Source organism: Brassica oleracea, chromosome C8 (assembly GCF_000695525.1).
Source record: "Brassica oleracea var. oleracea cultivar TO1000 chromosome C8, BOL, whole genome shotgun sequence".
In the NCBI taxonomy this organism is placed as follows: domain Eukaryota; kingdom Viridiplantae; phylum Streptophyta; class Magnoliopsida; order Brassicales; family Brassicaceae; genus Brassica; species Brassica oleracea.
Window position 1 is genome coordinate 38,309,345 of NC_027755.1, and position 23,330 is coordinate 38,332,674.

At 30.1% G+C, this 23,330-nt stretch overlaps 1 protein-coding gene and 1 pseudogene across 1 annotated transcript; both read left to right on the forward strand.

The window, feature by feature from the left end:
• Positions 1-807: 807 nt before the first annotated feature.
• Positions 808-5,597, forward strand: LOC106309348. The gene is made up of 4 exons (XM_013746381.1): positions 808-1,612; positions 2,187-2,631; positions 2,806-5,236; positions 5,343-5,597. Exons 1-4 carry the CDS (start codon positions 808-810, stop codon positions 5,595-5,597), a joined length of 3,936 nt encoding a protein of 1,311 aa, XP_013601835.1.
• Positions 5,598-8,369: 2,772 nt separating this feature from the next.
• Positions 8,370-10,300, forward strand: LOC106309349 (annotated as a pseudogene).
• The last annotated feature ends 13,030 nt before the right edge of the window (positions 10,301-23,330 follow it).

The following is a 23,330-nucleotide window of genomic DNA, read 5'->3' on the forward strand; positions in this document are numbered from 1 at the left end:
TCAATGATTAAGAGAGACAATGTATCCATCCGATTCAATCCAACTCCAACTGCTCCAAAAGTCTACTGTTATTTACTGCAGTGGGATAATAAAATCAAAAACATTTAAATCTTAAATCTTTTGTTGTGGTTGATAAGAGTATTTTAATACCACTTGCGTCTATAAAGTTAGTAATTTAATCCTTGTTCCTTTGGATAGGATGTAACATGTAATTTTATATAGTACCCACATGTACCACTACAAAAAGGTAGCATATTACAAAATTGGACAGCTAAAGTTGACTTTATATGATCTGTTTGATCTACATGACAATGAGCCGAAACTAATATATCTATCTATTATTATAAAGTAGTGTTTTGCTCTCTCCTCCTTACGCCACATAGGATTCCATCTATCTATTATTATAAAGTAGTGTTTTGATTCTCCTCCATACACCACATAGGATTCCACATAGAAAAGTCGAGCTTTGTCGTTGTGACACGTGTCCCTTTTTATTAATACTCTGCGTTTCATTTACAGTGGGCCAATCTCTGGTAAGAGTTGTCATTTGTGTCGATTTGTCTGTATTTCTTCTTGACGGCAAAGGAAAACCGAGCCGTTAAGGGCTGCATTCAATGTTGCCATTAACAACCTTCTTAATTCCTTATCCCCACCCCTTCCATGATTCCTCATTCAATGAATCTCTTCCTTCGAACTTGTATTCATAGAAACGAAACGCACCGTTTTCTAGAGACCAAAAAGGGCGATTTTGGCGAAAAAAAAGCGATCGGCGATCTACGATCTCAACTGCCTTCTACGGCGGTCGAGATGGATTCGGCGGGGGTATCGGCTGATCCTCCTCCGTTGATGGATCAGGGGAAGACTTGGGTCTCGAAGGTACAAGAGAAAAAAGTTCTGAAGAAGTATGAGATTGAAGAATCAGTGGGAGATGGGAAGCATTTGGTGGAGGTTCCGTCAGAGGTTATTGAGAAGGAAAATCCGTTATGGGAGGACTTTGTGATTGAGAATTTTCTGGAGGATGCACTGCACATTGCAAAGGTTCATGTTATAGTCAACAAAATTTGGGCGTTCGGCGATAAAACTCAGAAATTGGATGTTTATGAGATGGATGCAAAGATGATGAGGATCAGAATCACAAGTGAGAAAGTCAGGGAAAAAGTAGTGAGGCGAGGGATGTGGAATATTGCAGGAGTTCCGATGGTGGTAACAAAATGGGCTCCGGAAGGAGAGGATTCGATGAAGAAAATGCTGCCTCTATGGGTACATTTGACAAATGTTCCGATGAGTATGTATTCATGGGAAGGGCTTAGTTTCATTACTAGCTTAGTGGGAGTTCCTGACCACCTGCATCCGGAGACTTTAGCGTGCAAGAACTTTGAGGAAGCTAAAGTGTTTGTGAAGGCATATTTAACAAAGGAGTTACCGGCAAAGATCACGTACAATATACAAGGGGAGGAGACTACTGTGGGTTTCACATATCCATGGCTTCCAGCTAGGTGTACAAAATGTGGAAAGTGGGGTCATTATGACACTTTTTGTGCTCTGAATAAGAAGGAAAAAGAAGGGGAACAGAAGGGTTCAGAGCACTCGAATATGAAAGAAAAGGAAGGAAGTGAGAAATAAACGGAGACGGATGAGCAAAGAAAACAGGGTGAGGAAGAAATAAGGAATGAGGAGACGATGAGTAGTGAAGTGGCAGAACAGAGGGATAGTCTAGAGTTGGAAGAGGGGGAAATAAATGGTTGGAAGAATGTATCTCAGAAAGCAGGAAGAAGTCCAAAACAGGGTGTCCAGCAGGATCAAATGATCATTGTAACGCCTTCGCGGTTTGCGGCATTGAGTATTTCAAGAGATAGTGGAATAGAATCTGATCAGGAGAAAGAAGATACAGAAGAGGGAGGAGAAGAGGAACCTGTTCAAGATATTACAGATGCATAAATGTTGGAAGATGTACTGAGTGAAAAGAAAAGGGGGAGAAGACAACCTCTTCCAAGATTATCAAAGACGAATCATAGAGTGGTAACATAAACTTCAAATCATATCATAGATATGAAGAGGGGTTCTCGCAAACATCTATAAAATGGCTAGTTTCTTCTGGAATGTGAGAGGTTTCAACAAGCAAACTAAGCAAAGAGTAGTCAAAAATTGGGTGAGGGATCAAAAAATTCTTTTTGGAGGGTTGATAGAAACAAGGGTAAAAGAAAGGAAGGCAATGAAGATAGTTGAAGAAGTATTTGATGGATGGAGTTTTATGTCGAATTATGAGCACAACAGGTTGGGGAGATTGTGGATTGTCTGGAGATCGGAGGTGAGAATGACGCCAGTATATAAGAGTGACCAGCTAATTACTTGTTTAGTAAAATTACCGGGGAATCAGGAGGAGTTTCTCTGCTCTTTCATCTATGCGCTGAATACAATGGAAGAAAGAAAGAGTTTATGGGAAGATTTAAGGCATCATTCTGATGCTCCAATGTTTAGAGGAAGGAAATGGATGCTGATTGGAGATTACAATGAAATTCTAGAAGGAGAGGAACATTCGGGTTTTGAGAATTCACCAAGAATTCCTTTGGGAATGAGGGATTTTCAGGATACTGTAAGACATTGTAGGCTCACAGATATGAGTTATCAAGGGCCACGATTTACTTGGGGAAATAAAAGGGAGGAAGGTTTAATCTGCAAGAAGCTGGACAGAGTATTGATAAATGAGGAGTGGATGCAGAACTGGCATACATACTGTGTTTTTGATTCTGGGGGTTGCTCAGATCACTTGAGGTGCATAATTCATCTAGAGATTGAAGAGAGGAGAAAGAGGAAACCTTTCAAGTTTACTAATGCAATATCGAAGATGCCAGAGTTCAAACCGTTAATAGAGGATCAATGGAAGAATTATGAGAAGTTATTCAACTCAACTTCTGCTATGTTTCGTCTTACGAAGCAGTTAAAAGCTTTGAAGCAGCCACTGAGAGCCCTGAGTAAGATGAAGTTAGGAGATATTTCAAGGAAAACCAGCGAGGCGTATCAGATTTTATGTCAAAAGCAGGGAGAGACGTTAAACAATCCTACTATGGAGGCTATGCGTGCGGAAAATGAAGCAAATACAAGATGGCAACGTTTGGCAGAGCTAGAAGAAGAGTTTCTCAAGCAATGCTCGAAGGTGCACTGGCTTGATGTAGGGGATGGTAATAACAAGTTTTTCCACAACTCAGCAAAGCTTCGAGAAATTAGGAATGCCATCCATGAAATACAGAGAGCGGATGGGTCTCTAGCAAAGACGAATGAAGAGATTAAAGTGGAAGCAAAAAGTTTCTTTGCGGAGTTTATGACAAAGCAACTGGAGGATTTCGAAGGTGTTTCAGTGGATAGACTGAAGGAGTTGTTGGGGTATCAATGTAGTGAGATGGATTGCAGGAAACTTGAGAGAGAAGTCACAAGAGAAGAAATAAAGGAGGTTATATTTCATATGCCGGGTAGTAAGTCTCCAGGGCCAGACGGTTATACATCTGAATTCTTCAAGAAAGCGTGGGAAGTAATTGGAGACGATGTTATAGTGGCAATACAGTCTTTCTTTGTGAAGGGGTTTCTACCAAAGGGAGTAAACTCTACCATATTGGCCTTGATACCAAAGAAGGAGGAATCTAAGATGATGAAAGATTACCGACCCATCTCCTGTTGCAACGTTTTGTATAAGGCTATCTCAAAGATCATAGCAAACAGGTTAAAAGGTGTGCTTCCTAAATTCATTACGTTAAATCAGTCTGCGTTTATAAAGGAAAGGTTGCTTATGGAGAATGTTCTGCTGGCAACAGAACTAGTTAAAGACTATCATCAGGAAGATATTTCTGCTAGATGCGCCATGAAAATAGACATATCAAAGGCGTTTGACTCAGTCCAATGGTCTTTTCTCATCAACACTTTAACGGCCTTGGGTCTCTCGGACAAATTTATCTCCTGGATTTCTCTATGTGTAACCTCGGCTTCCTTCTCAGTGCAAGTCAATGGAGAGTTGGCGGGTTATTTCCAGAGTAAGAGAGGGCTAAGACAAGGCTGTTCGTTGTCACCATACCTGTTTGTTATTTGTATGAACGTTCTGTCAAAAATGTTAGATGAAGCGGCGCATGGAGGTCAAATTGGTTTTCATCCGAAGTGCAAAAACATTGATCTCACACATTTGTGTTTCGCTGATGACCTAATGGTGTTTGCAGATGGAACTCGGAATTCAATTGAAGGAATTCTCAGGGTGTTTGATGCTTTTGACAGAATGAGTGGGTTAAAGATTAGTATGGAAAAGTCCACTCTGTTTATGGCGGGTAATATGCAGAAGAGAGAAGAGATTTTGAGAGATTTTCAGTTTGCTACCGGGTCACTTCCGGTACGTTACTTGGGGCTTCCCTTGTTAACAAAGAGAATGATTGTGCTTGATTATCTCCCACTGATAGAGAAGATCAGGAAAAGAGTGAGTTCGTGGACGGGAAGGTTTCTCTCATATGCGGGACGTTTACAACTTATCAATTCTGTTATTATGAGTTTGACAAATTTCTGGATGGCTGCATTTCGATTACCTAGTGGCTGCATCAAGGAAATTGAGAGACTGTGTTCAAGCTTTCTTTGGTCTGGTCCGGAGCTAAATGGGAGAAAAACTAAAGTTGTATGGAGAGATGTCTGCAGAACAAAACAAGAAGGTGGATTGGGTGTCAGACCTTTAAAAGAGGTCAACTTAGTTTGCTGTCTAAAGTTGCTTTGGAGGATCCTATCAACACGTTCTCTTTGGGTCAATTGGATACAAACTTATCTTATAAGAAAGGGTTCTATTTGGATGATAAAGGAAAACACACAAAGTGGTTCATGGATGTGGAAAAAGCTTCTGAAATGTCGTGAGATTGCAAAAAGTTTATATCAAGTGGAGGTGCGAAATGGAAGGAAAGCTTCTTTTTGGTTTGAAGCTTGGTCTCCAATGGGTCGTCTACAGGAGGTCTTGAGTGGTAGAGGACACATTGATCTGGGCATACGTGCAACAGATATTGTGGAAGCTTGTAAAAATCACAGGAGGAGGCATCATCGAGTTCATATTCTAAATGCAGTGGAGTTGGAAATTGAGAAGATGAAGGAGAAGTGGGTTGATGAGGAAGATGTGTCTCTGTGGAGGAATGAGAAGGGTAGATATAAAGCTGAATTTTTCACTTGTGATACTTGGAAAAATATTCGAGAAAAGCATCTCTGTTACTCATGGCACTCTACTGTATGGTTTAAACATGCTACCCCCAAATATGCGTTTGTCACTTGGATGGTGATGCTAGGGAGGCTTTCCACTGGAGATCGTATAATAACTTGGAATGTCAATGCAGATGGATCGTGTGTTTTGTGTAGACATCCTTTGGAGACTGCAGAGCACCTTTTTTCAAATGTCCTTACTGTATGCAAATATGGGAAGTGCTAATGAAAGGGGTCTTGCAAGGTCAGTTCACGGGAGATTGGGAGAGTTTAATTCAACTCACTACTCTGCGAAGAAGCTGGAGCAAAATCAAACTTTTCGTTACTCGATATATGATGCAAGCTACTGTGCATGCACTTTGGATGGAAAGAAACAGAAGGAAACATGATGAGAAACCTACTCCGAATGAAGTTTTGGTAAGAAGGGTGGATAAGAACATGAGGAATGTTTTTACCATTATGCAGAGGAGAGGCAATAAGGAATTAGCAGGAGGAATGGTTTATTGGTTTAGTACACGATGAAGGGGGTGAGCTTGAACCTTATTTTATAAGTTCTGGTTGGGAAGATCTAGTAGGAATGAGAGCTGGATATCCAGTAGGAGTGAGAGCTGGCTGCCTAGTAGGAGCGAGAGCTAGGTAGAATTGAGAAGGTGGATTTGTGATGAGGAGATCCAGTAGGAGTGAGAGCTGGCTGCCTAGTAGGAGTGAGAGCTAGGTAGATTTGAAAAGGTGGAAAAGGATGAGGAGGTTGATGAGTTAAGGAAAAAGGCTATTCTTCTAGTTGATCTAATCTAAACTTGTATAGAAAATATTAGGAAGGGATACACATAGTTGTAACAAGGTCTTTCTTTTTTGAATTAAATTTAACATTCAATTCAAAAAAAAAAGAATCTCTTCCTTCTTCCACTCGGTGAATCTTCTGCTATAAAAGGTAAAATTGGAACCCGTGAACATCATCCTTTCATTCCACACAACCATAAAAAAATTCTTTTGAGCAAAATGTGAAAGAAGAAGGAAGAGAGGCGTACCTGAGTCTCACTGGAAGAGCCTAAGCTTGATGGTCCAAGTTCGCCACAAAATAAATTGGAAGCTCAGGTCTCGAACCTTGGTTTGGTTGGTCAGATTGTTGTTCTCAAAAAAGTCGACGAGCGTTACAGGTCGGGATTGAAATCCGAGTCAAATCTAGGAAGGAGAGCTTTGATCGATTAAGGAGGTATGAGTGAGATTCGCGAATCTCTCTCTCTCAATCTGACTGAACCGAATATGGATGTGCTTTCCACGGAGATAAAATCGTCGGAGGAATACAAAAAAATTAGCAACTGGGGGCGCATCGAGATCGAGATATTGTTGACCATCCGGTAAGTCGGGGCTTTATAAACATGACAACAAGTCTTGACGGAGTCGCTGAGATGGTCATCGCAACAAAATCTGATAAGGAATAAGAAGCTTGGCTTAATTCAATCTCAGATGGAGACTAAAGATTGTTGGAGATGATAAGATTTGGGGTTCTGTTCGGACCAAAAAGCGGGAACAGATTTGGTGCTAGCATGAGCTTGGAGGTTAACGAAGATGAGGAAAAAATTAGGTATGGAGTTTGTCGGTATGAAGAATAGAGGAGGACAAAGGAGTTTTTGTTTGATTCTTGGTGTCGAAAGAGAAAACAAAATAAGGTTAAAGTTGGTTAGATGGACTGTTAGTGGGCCTCAGCTCTAGCTTTGTTACAGCAGCCCACTCCAAAGTCCACTTCTAGATACATGCACAAAGATAAGTTTGTTATTTTTGTACGTAAAAATAGAAAAATAGGACAGTCATACGAATTTACGAACTAGGTCGTACTTGCATAAAGTACATATATGTTTCTCTTTAAAAGATATTTAAAACCGGTTCACATTTCATCAGATCAAAAGTCTACGAAAATTTTAAAGAAGTGAATATGTCAGTTTTCTTTTTTATCATTAAAATCAAACCAACAAAATATAAAGAAAAACCTCAACAAATAATTGGAAAACATATAAACCAGATATCTATACTATTAAATTAGAATCTCTCATAGGATTCTGCCCTTACCTTTTGAAGTTATTTACCATGACATGTCATTCCTATATTTATGCTTAACGATATTAACTATTTTGAATTTCCTTTTTTGAACAACCTAATTATGATTTTATCTCTACTATAGCAATTAATATTTACCATATATAACATGATTCATATATTCCAACGAAACCCTTTAATAATATGTTGTTATATAATTCAATCTAATTTGACCAAAAAATAATATATATATATATATATATATATATATATAATTCAATCCAACAACTAACATTACGTAATTGTAAACTATATAGGATGACTTTGTTTACTTAATATTATATCACACAATAGTTTTACTTTAATACATTTACCACAACAGTTAACATTACGCAACTATATGTCAAATTTCCTTTGGTTTATTGCTACGGGTCACAAAATATTTATCAAATATACATGGATTGAAAAAATAGATTTATCATTTCTATTATGAACTAATAAACAGATTAATAGTTTTATTAACAAAAAACAATCCCGCGCTTATAAAGCGCGGATCAAAATCTAGTAACAAATTAAACAAAAAAACTTAAGAACAAAAAAAAGAGAAAAAGTTTGTTTTAATATAAACAAAAAGATTTATTCAAATAAATGTGTTAAAAAACTCATGAATTCCAAAACAAAATTAACCATAGATTCGATACTGATAGAATCATATTTATATATTTCCATGGCCTGAAGTAATACAGAAAAATGACAAAATAAATAAAAGTATAAATAAATTAAGATAACCTAAAACAAAACAAATCAATAGATATGCAACACCAAAAGAAATCATAACATGACCATCTCAACAATTTAACTATAAAACCCGTAGATAAATATGTATCTAAATATTGTAAAACCTGTAGATAAACTTTTAAAAACTGCTATATCAGGTTTGTAGAACCTGTCCAAGAGATGGGAGAATCAATTGATCGAAAATTCTAAAAGCATACTCATCTATCAACAAAAACTCTTGTTATCCTAATTTCTAAATCACAATCTCAAATCTATAATATTTATCTACAAAATGATAACTTTCCAAATATAGCCGTTTTTAAAAGTTTATCTACAGGTTTTATAATTAAATGTCCAAGAGATGGGAGAATCTGTATCTAAGCGTTCCCGGTCTTGACTTAAATTGCTCTGTTATTCCTTATGATGCTGATGAACTGCTCTTAAGCTTCATTGACAAGCTTCTCGAGTTTAGCCCTGAGTCAGTTCTGTTTAAAGTCAAGGTTCAGTGCAGAGACACAATGATAGATGGGTTCAGGGATCGGATCGGTATGATGATTGACCGGAGGACACAGCATCTTGATGTTGTGAGCAGTACCCATCGTTTAGAGGACGACAATTTTCATTATCCTATTGTTGATATGATGCCTATGAATCTCTGTTAACTCAAATACTCTCATACCTTCCGACAGAACAATCGGTCCAGACAAGTGTTTTGTCTAAGAGATGGGAGAATGTGTATTTAAGCGTACCCGGTCTTGACTTAGACTGCTCTTCTATTCCTTATTATGCCGATGAAATGCTCTTAAGCTTCTTAACCTTCATTGACAAGCTTCTCGAGTTTAGCCCTGAGCTAAGTCTGTTAAAAGTGAAGATTAAGTGCAGGAACACGATGATAGACGGGTTCAAGGACCGGATCTGTACAATGATTGACCGGGGGATACAGCATCTAGATGTTATGAGCAGTCCAGATTATTATGAGGACACTCTTAGTGATATCTTACCTGTTGTTGACTTCATGCCTATGAATCTCCTCACGAGCAAGACATTGGTTTACTTAAAACTCTCGTCTTCTGGTCTTAGGGATCCTGGTTTTGTTTCCATGCCTTGTCTTAGATTCTTGCATCTTGAACAAGTTAAATGGCTTGTGCATATAGAGAAACTTGTGTCTGGATGTCCTGAGCTCGAGGAGCTGACTTTGGTGAGGGATCTGGATGATGAGTATGCACGTCGGCATGAGGAGTTTATGGCTATGCGGGTGAGGTCTAAGAGCTTGAAGAAGTTTCGTGTGCCGCTTAAGCACAGATGGGATTGCAGTTCGGAAGTGAGATCGATGCACACTTGAGATTGATGCTCCAGGGCTAGAGCATATGAGTCTCGGAGAAGATCATTTTGATAGCGTCGTGGTAAAGAACCTGTCTTGTTTGTTGGTGGTTGAGCTTGATATCAAGTTTGTTGTCAACTTTGGCGAGTTTTTTGATCCGTGGGATGCATCGAAGAGAATTGAAATCAGTGATTTTCTCAATGGGATATCGTGTGTAAGACATATGATCATCTCTGCCAAAATAGTGCAGGTAATATATATATATATATATATATATATATATATTCATACAACAATTCATGGACTTTTTCTTATTCAAAACCTCTCTCACTTGCTTGTATTATATTTATTATATATTCGTGTTGCAGGCCCTTGATCTTTACTCGAAAGTAGGAATGATTCCTAAATTCAACAACTTATCCCGTTTAGAAGCAGTGTTCCATGGCAAGTTATTGCAGTTTCTGCCAACCTTTCTTGAGTGCTGCCCGAATCTGAAACACCTAGTCTTGGTAAAACCATTATTGTCCTTATGTTTTTATGGATATGTGTATTATTAAAAGCTCAGCCTTTTTTTGCGTGCGTGTGTGTGTGTGTTTGCAAAGGTTGTTCATTCAGAGGAGATGGAGGAGGGGAGGGATTGGAACTCACAGATGTGCCACAGTGTGTGTCATCGACCCTTGAGTGTGTTGAGATACAAGAAATACTTGAATTGGAGAAAGGGAAGATGAAAGCAACAAGTTACTTTCTTGGAAACTCAGCAGTACTGAAGAAACTCATTCTGAGCCCCACAGCTTATGATCCTCGAAATGTTGTGGAATCAGAAATATACGACAAGGTTAATAAACTCACAAAACGTTCTACAGGATGTGAAATTATCATTCGAGCCATGGAGGAGGTCGTTATCATTTGATGAGTCTTCTTCTTAGTTCTGGTTGGATTCATTTTGACCATTGGTGCTGATACAAGTTCTTTTCCTTTTTTTTTTTTTTCTTTTCAAAAGTCCTAACCTCAGTTTGTTGGATGTCTTTTAGATAAATGATGATCTTGCATTCTCATAAAATTTCAGTTTGGTTTGGGTTTATGTGTTTTACGTCTATATAAAATCTCCAAAAAATTTAGGTATTATGCAGCTCATTAAAAAAATTAGGTTTTGACCCACACTGAATATTTAATATTTTTTTAATATCTGATTAATTATGTTATTACAAGATGATAAATATTACATAGACAGTCTTATATGTCTTGCTAGAGTTTATAAGCGCTGATTTAAATACAAAAATATTTTAAATAGACATTTTTAAAAAATTAACAAAACATTTGCAGAAAATTTCATCAAAAATATTAAATATTATGTGTTTAAAAGTGCGAGTCAAAATTTAGCTATATATTAAAATTATTAAACTAGTGATCCACGGTCCATTCCCAATTAACCCAACAGTCTGGTTTATTGCTGGGTTGAATTAAAAATATTGATTTAAATATTTTATATTTAAGTATTTTTTATAATATACATTTTTATTCAACTAAATGATATATGATTTTTTATGGTTTAACGTAAGCATTTTTTTCTTGTGAATTATTAATTTTTGGTAAAATATCTCTTCAAATCAAAAAAGTTCATTCAACTTTTGATTTGAATCGTGTGGTCCACATTTGCATCGACCAAATATTACTGTATAATAAATATGGAAATATCAGATGAGTTAACTTGTTAGGCGAAATTAATTTGATTCAATAATGTTTTCTAAATATACCTTAATGAATTTCTAAATGAGGCAAAATAATGCAGTGACATTTTCTATAATCATGAACCTAACTGTTCAATAGATATTGCCTTTTAAAAATCTTACAATTATAATTGCGTTATAAAGTTTTCTCTACAAACATGCAATTTCTAGATTTACGGATCTAATACTTTATAAAATTCAACATTAATAATGGTGATATATAATATTACCATAAAATAGGGTATTTTAATGGTACTATATTGTTAATATTAAATGTGTTAATCTTAAGATTAGTGTATAATCGAATTAATTATATAGTACATTTTTTTAATTTTTTTTTTACGTAGAAGCAAATTGGTACCAACACAATGTTTATGTTTTAATAAGATAGACTGGGTTAAGACCAGCGCAATTGCGCGAGATAAAAATAATTTTTATATATTATTCTTTATTTGGGTTCATTTATGTATTATGTATATAATTAAACTAGAGTAAGCACATAAATATTATTTTCTCTAAAAAATGATAAATTTCCAAAAATAGAATTTTTTAAAAAATACAGCCTATTGATCAAAAATTCTAAAAGAATATTCATTTATCAACAAATAATCTTGTTATCCTAGTTTCTAAATCACAATCTCAAATCTACATTATTTTCCCTAAAAAGTGATAACTTTCCAAAAATAGAAATTTTTAAAAGTTTATTTACAAAACACAACCTATTGATCAAAAATTCAGAAGAGTTTATGGTTATAGATGGGTATGGTTTTACAATTTTGATTAATAGGTTATAATTTTAAAATAAATTTTCCAAAACCTGCTATTTTTGGAAAATTATAATTTTGTCGAGAAATATTGTAGATTTGAGATTTTGATTTAGAAATTAGGATAACAAGAGTTTTTGTTGATAGATGAGTATGCTTTTAGAATTTTTGATCTATAAGTTATAATTTTTAAATAAATTTTCCAAAACTTGTTATTTTTTAACAATTATCATTTTGTTGAGACATCTTGTATATTTGGGATTGTGATTTATAAATTAGAATAACAATAGTTTATGTAGATAGATGAGTACGCTTTTATAATTTTTAATAAATAGTCTATAATTTTTAAATAAATTTTCCAACACCTGCTATTTTTGGAAAGTTATCATTTTGTCGAAAAATATTGTAGATTTGGGATTGTGACTTAGAAACTAGGATAACAAGAGTTTTTTTTTTATAGATGGGTATGCTTTTAGAATTTTTGATCAATGGGCTATATTTTTAAAATAAAATTTTAAAAACTGCTATATTTGGAAAGTTATCATTTTGTAGAAAAATATTGTAGATTTGGGATTGTGATTTAGAAATTAGGATAACAAGAGTTTTTGTTGATAGATGGGTATGTTTTTAGAATTTTTGATCAATAGGTTATAATTATTAAATACATTTTCAAAACCTGCTATTTTTAGAAAGTTATCATTTTGAAGGGAAATATTGTAGATTTGTTATTGTGATTTAGAAATTAGGATTACAAGAGTTTTTGTTGATAGATGGGTATAATTTTAGAAATTTTTGATCAATAAGTTATAATTTTTAGATAAATTTTCCAAAACCTGTAATTTTTAGAAAGTTATCATTTTGTAGTGAAATATTGTTGATTTGGGATTATGATTTAGAAATTAGGATAACAAGAGTTTTTGTTGATAGATGGGCATGCATTTAGAATTTTTGATCCATTGGTAATATTTTTAAAATAAATTTTTAAAACTGCTATATTTGGAAAGTTGTCGTCGTGTAAGTAAATATTTTAAATTTGAGATTGTGATTTAGAAATTAGGATAATAATAGTTTTTGTTGATATATATGCTTTTAGAGTTATTGATCAATATGTTATATCTTGTTATATCTTGGAGATATATTATCTAAAACCATCTATTTTAGGAAAGTTATCAATTTTTTAGAGAAATATTGTAAATTTGAGATTGTGATTTAAAAACTAGGATAACAAGAGTTATTGTTGATAGATGGGTATGCTTTCAGAATTTTTGATCAACATGTTATAATTATTTTAAAAAATTCCAAAACCATCTATTTTTGTAAAGTTGTCATTTTGTAGATAAATATTGCAGATTTAGAATTGTGATTTAGAAATTAGGATAACAAGAGTTTTTGTTGATAGATGTGCATGCTTTAGAAATTTTGATCAATATGATATATCTTGTAGATATATTATCTAAAACCTGTTATTTTAGGAAAATTATCATTTTTGTAGAGAAATATTTTAGATCTGGGATTGTGATTTAAAAATTAGTATAACAAGAGTTTTTGTTGATAGATGGGTATGCTTTTAAAATTTTTGATCAATAGGTTAAATCTTTAAGATAAATTTTCTAAAATCTGTTATTTTAGAAAAGTTATAATTTTTTTAAAGAAATATTGTAGATCTGGGATTGTGATTTAGAAATAAGGATAACAAGAATTTTTATTGACATATGGGCATGCTTTTAATTTTTTTGATCAATATGTTATAATTTTTAAATAAATTTTCCAAAATCTGCTATTTTTGGAAAGTTGTCATGCTATTGATAAATATTGAAGATTTGAAATTGTGATTTAGAAATTATGATAACAAAAGTATTGGGGGGGATTAGGATAACAAGAGTTTATTTAGATAGATTAGTACGCTTTTAAATTTTTTGATAAATAGGCCATAATTTTTAAATAAATTTTCCCACCCTGCTTTTTTTGGAAAGTTATCATTTTGTAGAGAAATATTGTAGATTTGAGATTGTAATTTAGAAACTAGGATAACAATAGTTTATGATAATCGATGGGTATGCTTTTAGATTTTTTGTTCAATAGGCTATATTTTAAAAATGAAATTTTAAAAACTTTTATATTTAGAAAGTTATCATTTTGTTGATTAGAGATTGTGATTTAGAAATTAGGATAATAAGAGTTTTTGTTGATAGATGGATATGCTTTTAGAATTTTCGATCAATTGGTTATACTTTTAAATAAATTTTTCAAAACCTGCTATTTTTGGAAAGTTTTCATTTTTTAGGAAAATATTGTAGATTTGGGATTGTGATTTAGAAATTAGGATAACAAGAGTTTTTGTTGATATATGAGAATGCTTTTAGAGTTTTTGATCAATAGGATATAATTTTTAAATAATCTTTTCAAAACCTGCTATTTTTAGAAAGTTGTCATGTTGTTGATAGATATTGTTGATTTGGGATTGTGATTTAGAAATTAGGACAACAAGAGTTTTGTTGATTGATAGGTATGCTTTTAAAATTTTCGATCTATGTTTTAACAACAATTTTTTATCAATAAGTTATAATGTTTAAATAAAATTTCCAAAACCTACTATTTCAGGAAAGTTATCATTTTTCTAGAGTAATATTATGCGATAGTGATTTAGAAGTTATGATAACAAGAGATTTTATTGATAGATGGGTATGCTCTTAGAATTATTGATTAATAGGTTATATTTTTAAAAACTGCTATATTTGGTAAGTTATCAATTTGTAGGAAAATATTGTAGATTTAGGATTGTGATTTAGAAATTAGGACAACAAGTGGTTTTGTTGATAGAAGGGTATGCTTTTAGAATTTTTTTATCAATAAGATTTAATTTTTAAATAAATATTCCAAAACCTGCAATTTTTAGAAAGTTATCATTTTGTAGAAAAATATTGTAGATTTGAGATTGTGATTTATAAATTAGGATAACAAGAGTTTTTGTTGATAATAGGATAACAAGAGTTTTTGTTGATAGATGGGTATTCTTTTAGAGTTTTGATCAATAGGGTATAGTTTTCAAATAAATTTTCCAAAACCTGCTATTTTTAGAAAGTTATCATGTTGTTGATAAATATTGTTGATTTGAGATTGTGATTTAGAAATTAGGACGAGAAGAGTTTTTGTTGATAGATAGGTACGCTTTTAAAATTTTCGATCTTTTTTTTTAACGAAAATTTTTGATCAATAAGTTATAATGTTTAAATAAAATTTCCAAACGTACTATTTTCGGAAAGTTTGAAATTTTGTAGATTTGGAATAGTGATTTAGAAATTAGGATAACAAGAGTTTTTGGTGATAGATGAGTATGCTTTTAGAATTTTGGATCAATAGGTTATTTTTAAGAAACTGCTAAATTTGGAAAGTTCTCATTTTGTAGAAAAATAATGTAGATTTGGGATTGTGATTTAGAAATTAGGATAACAAGACTTTTTGTTGATAGAAGGTATGCTTTTAGAATTTTTGATCAATAGGTTTTAATTTTTAAATAAATTTTCCAAAACCTGCTATTTTTAGAAAGTTATCATTTTGTAGGAAAATATTGTAAATTTGGGATTGTGGTTTGCAAATTAGGATTACAAGAGTTTTTGTTGATAGATGAGTATTCTTTTAGAGTGTTGATCAATAGGGTATAATTTTTAAATAAATTTTCCAAAACCTGATATTTTTGGAAAGTTATCATTTTATAGATAAATATTGTAGATTCGTGATTATGATTTAGAAATAAGGATAACAAGTGTTTTGTTGATAGATGGGTATGCTTTTAGAGTTTTTGATCGATAGGGTATAATTTTTAAATAAATTTTCCAAAACCTTGTATTTTTAAAAAGTTGTCATGTTGTTGATGAATATTGTTGATTTGGGATTGTGATTTAAAAATTAAGACGAGTATGCTCTTAGAATTTTGATCAATGGGTTATAATTTTTAAATAAAATTTCCAAAACCTGCTATATTGGAATGTGATGATTTTGTAGAGAAATATTGTAGATTTTGGATTGTGATTTAAAAATTAGGATAACAAGAGTTTATGTAGATAGATTAGTACGCTTTTAGAATTTTTGATAAATAGGCTATAATTTTTAAATAAATTTTCCAAAACTAACTAGTTTTGGAAAGTTATCATTTTGTAGAGAAATATTGTAGATTTGAGATTGTGATTTAGAAACTGGGATAACAATAGTTTATGTTGATAGATGGATATGCTTTTAGAATTTTTGATCAATAGGCTATATTTTAAAAATAAATATTGTAGATTTGAGATTATGATTTTGTAGATAAATATTGTAGATTTGAGATTGTGATTTAGAAATTAGGATATTATGAGTTTTTGTTGATAGATGAGTATGCTTTTAGAATTTTCGATCAATTGTGTATAATTTTTAAATAAATTTTCCAAAACCTTCTACTTTTAGAAAGTTTTCATTTTGTTGGAAAATATTGTAGATTTGGGATTGTGATTTAGAAATTATGATAACAAGTGTTTTTGTTAATCGATAGGCATGCTTTTAGAATTTTTGATCAATTTGTTATATTTTAAAATAAATTTTTAAAAGTACTATATTTGGAAAGTTATCATATAGATCAATACTGTAGATTTTGGATTGTGATTTAGAAATTATGATAACAAGAGTTTTTGTTGATAGATAGGTATGCTTTTAGAATTTTTGATCAATATGTTATATCTTGCAGATATATTATCTAAAACCATCTATTTTAGGAAATATAACATTTTCGTAGAGAAATATTCTTGATCTGGAATTGTGATTTAAAAATTAAGATAACAAGAGTTTTTGTTGATAGATGGGTATCCTTTTAGAATTTTTGATCAATAGGTTATAATTTTTAAATAAATTTTTCAAAACCTGCCATTTTTGGAAAGTTACCATTTTGTTGATAAATATTGTAGATTTGGGATAGTGATTTAGAAATTAGGATAACAAGAGCTTTTGTTGATAAATGCGTATGCTTTTAGAATTTTTGATCAATAGGTTATATTTTTAAAATAAAATTTTAGAAACTGCTATATTTGGAAAGTTATCATTTTGTAGAGAAATATTGTAGATTTTGGATTGAGATTTAGAAATTAGGATAACAAGAGCTTTTGTTGATAAATGCGTATGCTTTTAGAATTTTTGATCAATATTTTATAAATAAAATTTCTAAGAAATGCTATTTTTGCAAAGTTATCATTTTTGTAATAAATATTGTAGATTTGAGATTGTGATTTAGAAATTAGGATAACAAGAGTTTTTGTTGATAGATGGGTATGCTTTTAGAATTTTTGATCAATTGGTTATAATTTTTAATTAAATTTTCCAAAACCTGCTATTTCTGGAAAGTTACCATTTTGTTGATAAATATTGTAGATTTAGGATTGAGATTCAAAAATTAGGATAACAAGAGATTTGGTTGATATATGGGCATGCTTTTAGAAGTTTTGATCAATAGGTTATATTTTTAAAATAAACTTTTAAAAATTGATATATTTGGAAAGTTATCATTTTGTAGATAAATATGTAGATTTGGAATTGTGATTTAGAAATTCGGATAACAATAGATTTTGTAGATAAATGGGTATGCTTTTAGAATTTTTGATCAATATTGCGATTTTGTAGGAAAATATTGTAGATTTGGGATTGTGATTTAGAAATTAGAATAACAAGAGATTTTATTGCTACATGGGCATGCTTTTAGAATTTTTGATCAATAGGCTATATTTGTAAAATAAACTTTTAAAAACTGCTATATTTGGAAAGTTATCATTTTGTAGATAAATATTGTATAAAAATTAGGATAACAAGCATTTTTGTTTATAGATGGGTATGCTTTTAGAATTTTTGATCAATTGGTTATAATTTTTAAATATATTTTTCAAAACCTGCTATTTTTAGAAAGTTTTCATTTTTTAGGTAAATATTGCTGATTTGGGATTGTGATTCAGAAATTAGGATAACAAGATTTTTTGTTGATAAATGGGTATGCTTTTAGAAATTTTTGATCAATAGGTTATATTTTTAAAATAAAATTTTAAAAACTGCTATATTTGGAAAGTTATCGTTTTGTAGGGAAATATTGTAGATTTGGGATTGTGATTTAGAAATTAGGATAACAAGAGTTTTTGTTGATAAATGGGTATGCTTTTAGAAATTTTTGATCAATAGGTTATATTTTTAAAATAAAATTTTAAAAACTGCTATATTTGGAAAGTTATCGTTTTGTAGGGAAATATTGTAGATTTGGGATTGTGATTTAGAAATTAGGATAACAAGAGTTTTTGTTGATAAATGGGTATGCTTTTAGAATTTTTGTTAAATCGGTTATATTTTAACTGTTATATTTGGAAAGTTATCATTTTGTAGAAAAATACTGTAGATTTAGGATTGTGATTTAGAATTAGGATAACAAGAGTTTTTGTTGATAGATGGGTATGCTTTTAGAATTTTTGATCAATAGTCTATATTTTAAAAATAAATTTTGAAAAACTGCTATATTTGAAAAGTTATCATTTTGTAGATAAATATTGTAGATTTGAGATTGTGATTTAGAAATTAGGATAACAAGAGTTTCGTTGATAGATGGGTATGATTTTAGAATTTTCGGTCACATGGTTATAATTTTTAAATAAATTTTCCAAAAACTGCTATTTTAAAAAAGTTTTCATTATGTAGAAAAATATTGTAGATTTGGGATTTAGATTCATAAATTAGAATAAAAAGAGTTTTTGTTGATAGATGGACATGCTTTTAGAATTTTTGATCAATAGGTTATATTTTTAAAATAAACTTTTAAAAACTGCTATATTTGGAAAGTTATCATTTTGTAGATAAATATTGTCGATTTGAGATTGTGATTTAGAAATTAGGATAACAAGAGTTTTGTTGACAGATGGGTATGATTTTAGAATTTTCGGTCACTTGGTTATAATTTTTAAATAAATTTTCCAAAAACTGCTATTTTTAGAAAGTCTTCATTATGTAGAAAAATATTGTAGATTTGGGATTTAGATTCATAAATTAGAATAAAAAGAGTTTTTGTTGATAGATGGACATGCTTTTAGAATTTTTGATCAATAGGTTATATTTTTAAAATAAACTTTTAAAAACTGCTATATTTGGAAAGTTATCATTTTGTAGATAAATATTGTCGATTTGAGATTGTGATTTAGAAATTAGGATAACAAGAGTTTTGTAGATAAATGGGTATGCTTTTAGAATTTTTGATCAATATGTTATAATTTTTAAATAAATGTTCCAAAACCTGGTATTTTTAGAAAGCTATCATTTTGTTGATAAATATTGTAGGTTTGAGATTGTGATTTAGAAATTAAGATATGAAGAGTTTTTGTTGATAGACGGGTATGGTTATAGAATTTTCGATCAATTGTTTATAATTTTTAAATAAAGTTTCCAAAACCTGCTATTTTTAGATAATTTCATTTTGTAGGAAAATATTGTAGATTTGGGATTGAGATTTAGAAATTAGGATAACAAGAGTTTCTGTTGATAGATGAGCATGTTTTTAGAATTTTTTATCGATAGGTTATATTTTTAAAATAAACTTTTTAAAACTGCTATATTTGGAAAGTTTTCATTTTGTAGATAAATATTGTAGATTTGGGATTGAGATTTAGAAATTAGGATAACAAGAGTTTCTGTTGATAGATGAGCATGTTTTTAGAATTTTTTATCGATAGGTTATATTTTTAAAATAAACTTTTTAAAACTGCTATATTTGGAAAGTTTTCATTTTGTAGATAAATATTGTAGATTTGAAATTGTGATTTAGAAATTAGGATAACAAGAGTTTTGTAAATAGATGGGTATGCTTTTATAATTTTCGGTCAATTGGATATAATTTTTAAATAAATTTTTCAAAAGCTGCTATTTGTAGAAAGTTTTTCATTATGTAGGAAAATATTGTTTTAGAAATTAGGATAACAAGAGTTTTTGTTGATAGATGGACATGCTTTTAGAATTTTTTATCAATAGGTTATATTTTTAGAATAAACTTTTAAAAACCGCTATATTTGGAAAGTTATCATTTTGTAGATAAATATTGTAGATTTGGGATTGTGATTTAGAAATTAGGATAACAAGAGTTTTTGTAGATAAATGAGTATTCTTTTAGAATTTTTGATCAATAGGTTATAATTTTTAAATAAATGTTCCAAAACCTGGTATTTTTACAAAGTTATCATTTTGTTGATAAATATTGTAGATTTGAGATTGTGATTTTGAAATTAAGATATGAAGAGTTTTTGTTGATAGATGGGTATGGTTATAGAATTTTCGATCAATTGGTTATAATTTTTAAATAAAGTTTCCAAAACCTGCTATTTTTAGAAAATTTTCGTTTTGTAGGAAAATATTGTAGATTTTGGATTGAGATTTAGAAATTAGGATAACAAGAGTTTTTGTTAATAGATGAGCATGCTTTTAGAATTTTTGATCGATAGGTTATATTTTTAAAATAAACTTTTTAAAACGTACTATTTTCGCAAAGTTTGATATTTTGTAGATTTGGAATAGTGATTTAGAAATTAGGATAACAAGAGTTTTGTTGATAGATGGGTATTCTTTTAGAGTGTTGATCAATAGGGTATAATTTTTAAATAAATTTTCCAAAACCTGCTATTTTTAGAAAGTTTTCATTTTGTAGGAAAATATTGTAAATTTGGGATTGTGGTTTACAAATTAGGATAACAAGAGTTTTGTTGATAGATGGGTATTCTTTTAGAGTGTTGATCAATAGGGTATAATTTTTAAATAAATTTTTCAAAACCTGATATTTTTGGAAAGTTATCATTTTATAGATAAATATTGTAGATTTGGGATTGTTATTTAGAAATTAGGATAACAAGAGTTTTTGTTGAAAGATGGGTATGCTTTTAGAATTTTTGATCAATTGATTATAATTTTTAAATAAATTTTCCAAAACCTGTTATTTTTGGAAAGTTACCATTTTGTTTATAAATATTGTAGATTTGGGATAGTGATTTAGAAATTAGGATAACAAAAGCTTTTGTTGATAAATGAGTATGCTTTTAGAATTTTTGATCAATTGGTTATAATTTTTAAATAAATTTTCCAAAACCTGCTATTTTTAGAAAGTTTTCATTTTGTAGAAAAATAATGTAGATTTGGGATTGAGATTTAGAAATTAGGATAATAAGAGTTTTTGTTGATATATGGGCATGCTTTTAGAAGTTTTGATCAATAGGTTATATTTTTAAAATAAACTTTTAAAAACTGATATATTTGGAAAGTTATCATTTTGTAGATAAATATTGTAGATTTGAGATTGTGATTTAGAAATTAGGATAACAAGAGTTTTAGTAGATAAATGGGTATGCTTTTACAATTTTTAATCAATATTGTGATTTAGAAATTAAGATATGAAGAGTTTTTGTTGATAGACGGGTATGCTTTTAGAATTATCTATCAATTGGTTATAATTTTTAAATAAATTTTCCAAAACCTGCTATTTTTAGAAAATATTGTCAATTTGGGATTGAGGTTTAGAAATTAGGATAACACGAGTTTTTGTTGATAGATGGGTATGCTTTTAGAAGTTTTAATCAATAGGTGATACTTTTGAAATAAACTTTTAAAAACTGATATAGTTGGAAAGTTATTTTTAAATATTTTTAAATGTTTTTTCTAAAACCTGCTATTTTTAGAAATTTTTCATTTTGTAGAAAATATTGTAGATTTGGGATTGAGATTTAGAAATTAGGATATCAAGAGTTTTTGTTGATAGATGAGCATGTTTTTAGAATTTTTGATCAATAGGTTATATTTTTAAAATAAACTTTTAAAAACTGCTAGATTTGGAAAGTTATCATTTTGTAGATAAATATTGTAGATTTGAGATTGTGATTTAGAAATTAGGATAACAAGAGTTTTTGTTGATAGATGGGTATGCTTTTAGAATTTTTGATCAATATGTTATATTATGTTATATCTTGAAGATATATTATCAAAAACCAGCTATTTTAGGAAAGTCATTTTTGTAGAGAATTATTGTAAATCTGAGATTGTGATTTAAAATTTCGGATAACAAGAGTTGTTGTTGATAGATAGGTATGCTTTTAGAATTTTCGATCAATTGGTTATAATTTCTTAATAAATTTTCCAAAACCTGCTATTTTTAGAAAATATTGTCAATTTGGGATTGAGGTTTAGAAATTAGGATAACACGAGTTTTTGTTGATAGATGGGTATGCTTTTAGAAGTTTTAATCAATAGGTGATACTTTTGAAATAAACTTTTAAAACTTTAAAAAACTGATATATTTGGAAAGTTATCATTTTGTAGATAAATATTGTTGATTTGGGATTTCGATTTTGAAATTAGGAGAACAAGAGTTTTTATTGATAGATGGGTATGCATATAGAGTTTTTGATCAATAGGTTATAATTTTTAAATAGATTTCCCAAAACTTGTTATTTTTGGAAATTTATCTTTTTGTAGAGAAACATTGTAGATTTATGATTGTGATTTAGAAATTAGGATAAGAAGAGCTTTTGTTGATTGATGGGTATGCTTTTATAATTTTTGATCAATAGGTTATATTTTTAAAATAAAATTTTAAAAACTGCTATATTTGGAAAGTTATCATTTTGTAGATAAATATTGTAGATTTGAGAATATGATTTAAAAATTAGGATAACAAGAGTTTTTGTTGATATATGGGCATGCTTTTAGAAGTTTTGATCAATAGGTTATATTTTTAAAGTAAAATTTTAAAAAATGCTATATTTGGAAAGGTATCAATTTGTTGATAAATATTATAGATTTGGGATAGTGATTTAGAAATGATAACAATAGTTTATGTTGATAGAAGGGTATGGGAATTTTCGATCAATTGGTTATAATTTCTAAATTAATTTTCCACAACCTGATATTTTTATAAAGTTTTCATTTTGTAGGAAAATGTTGTAGATTTGGGATTGAGATTTTGAAATTAGAATAACAAGAGTTTTCGTTGCTAGAAGGGCATGCTTTTAGAGTTTTTGATCAATAGGTTATATTTTTAAAATAAACTTTTAAAAACTGCTATATTTGGAAAGTTATCATTTTGTAGATAAATATTGTAGATTGGATTGTAATTTAAAATTTCGGATAACAAGAGTTTTTGTTGATAGATAGGTATGCGGTAGATGGGTATGCTTTTCGAATTTTTGATCAATTGATTATAATTTTTAAATAAATTTTCCAAAACCTGCTATTCTTTAGAAATTTTTCATTTTGTAGGAAAATATTGTAGTTTGGGATTGAGATTTAGAAATTAGGATAACAAGAGTTTTTGTTGATATATGGGCATGCTTGTAGAACTTTTGATCAATAGGTTATATTTTTAAAATAAACTTTTAAAAACTGAAATATTTGGAAAGTTATCATTTTGTAGATAAATATTGTAGATATTAGATTGTGATTAAGAAATTAGGATAACAAGAGTTTTTGTTGATA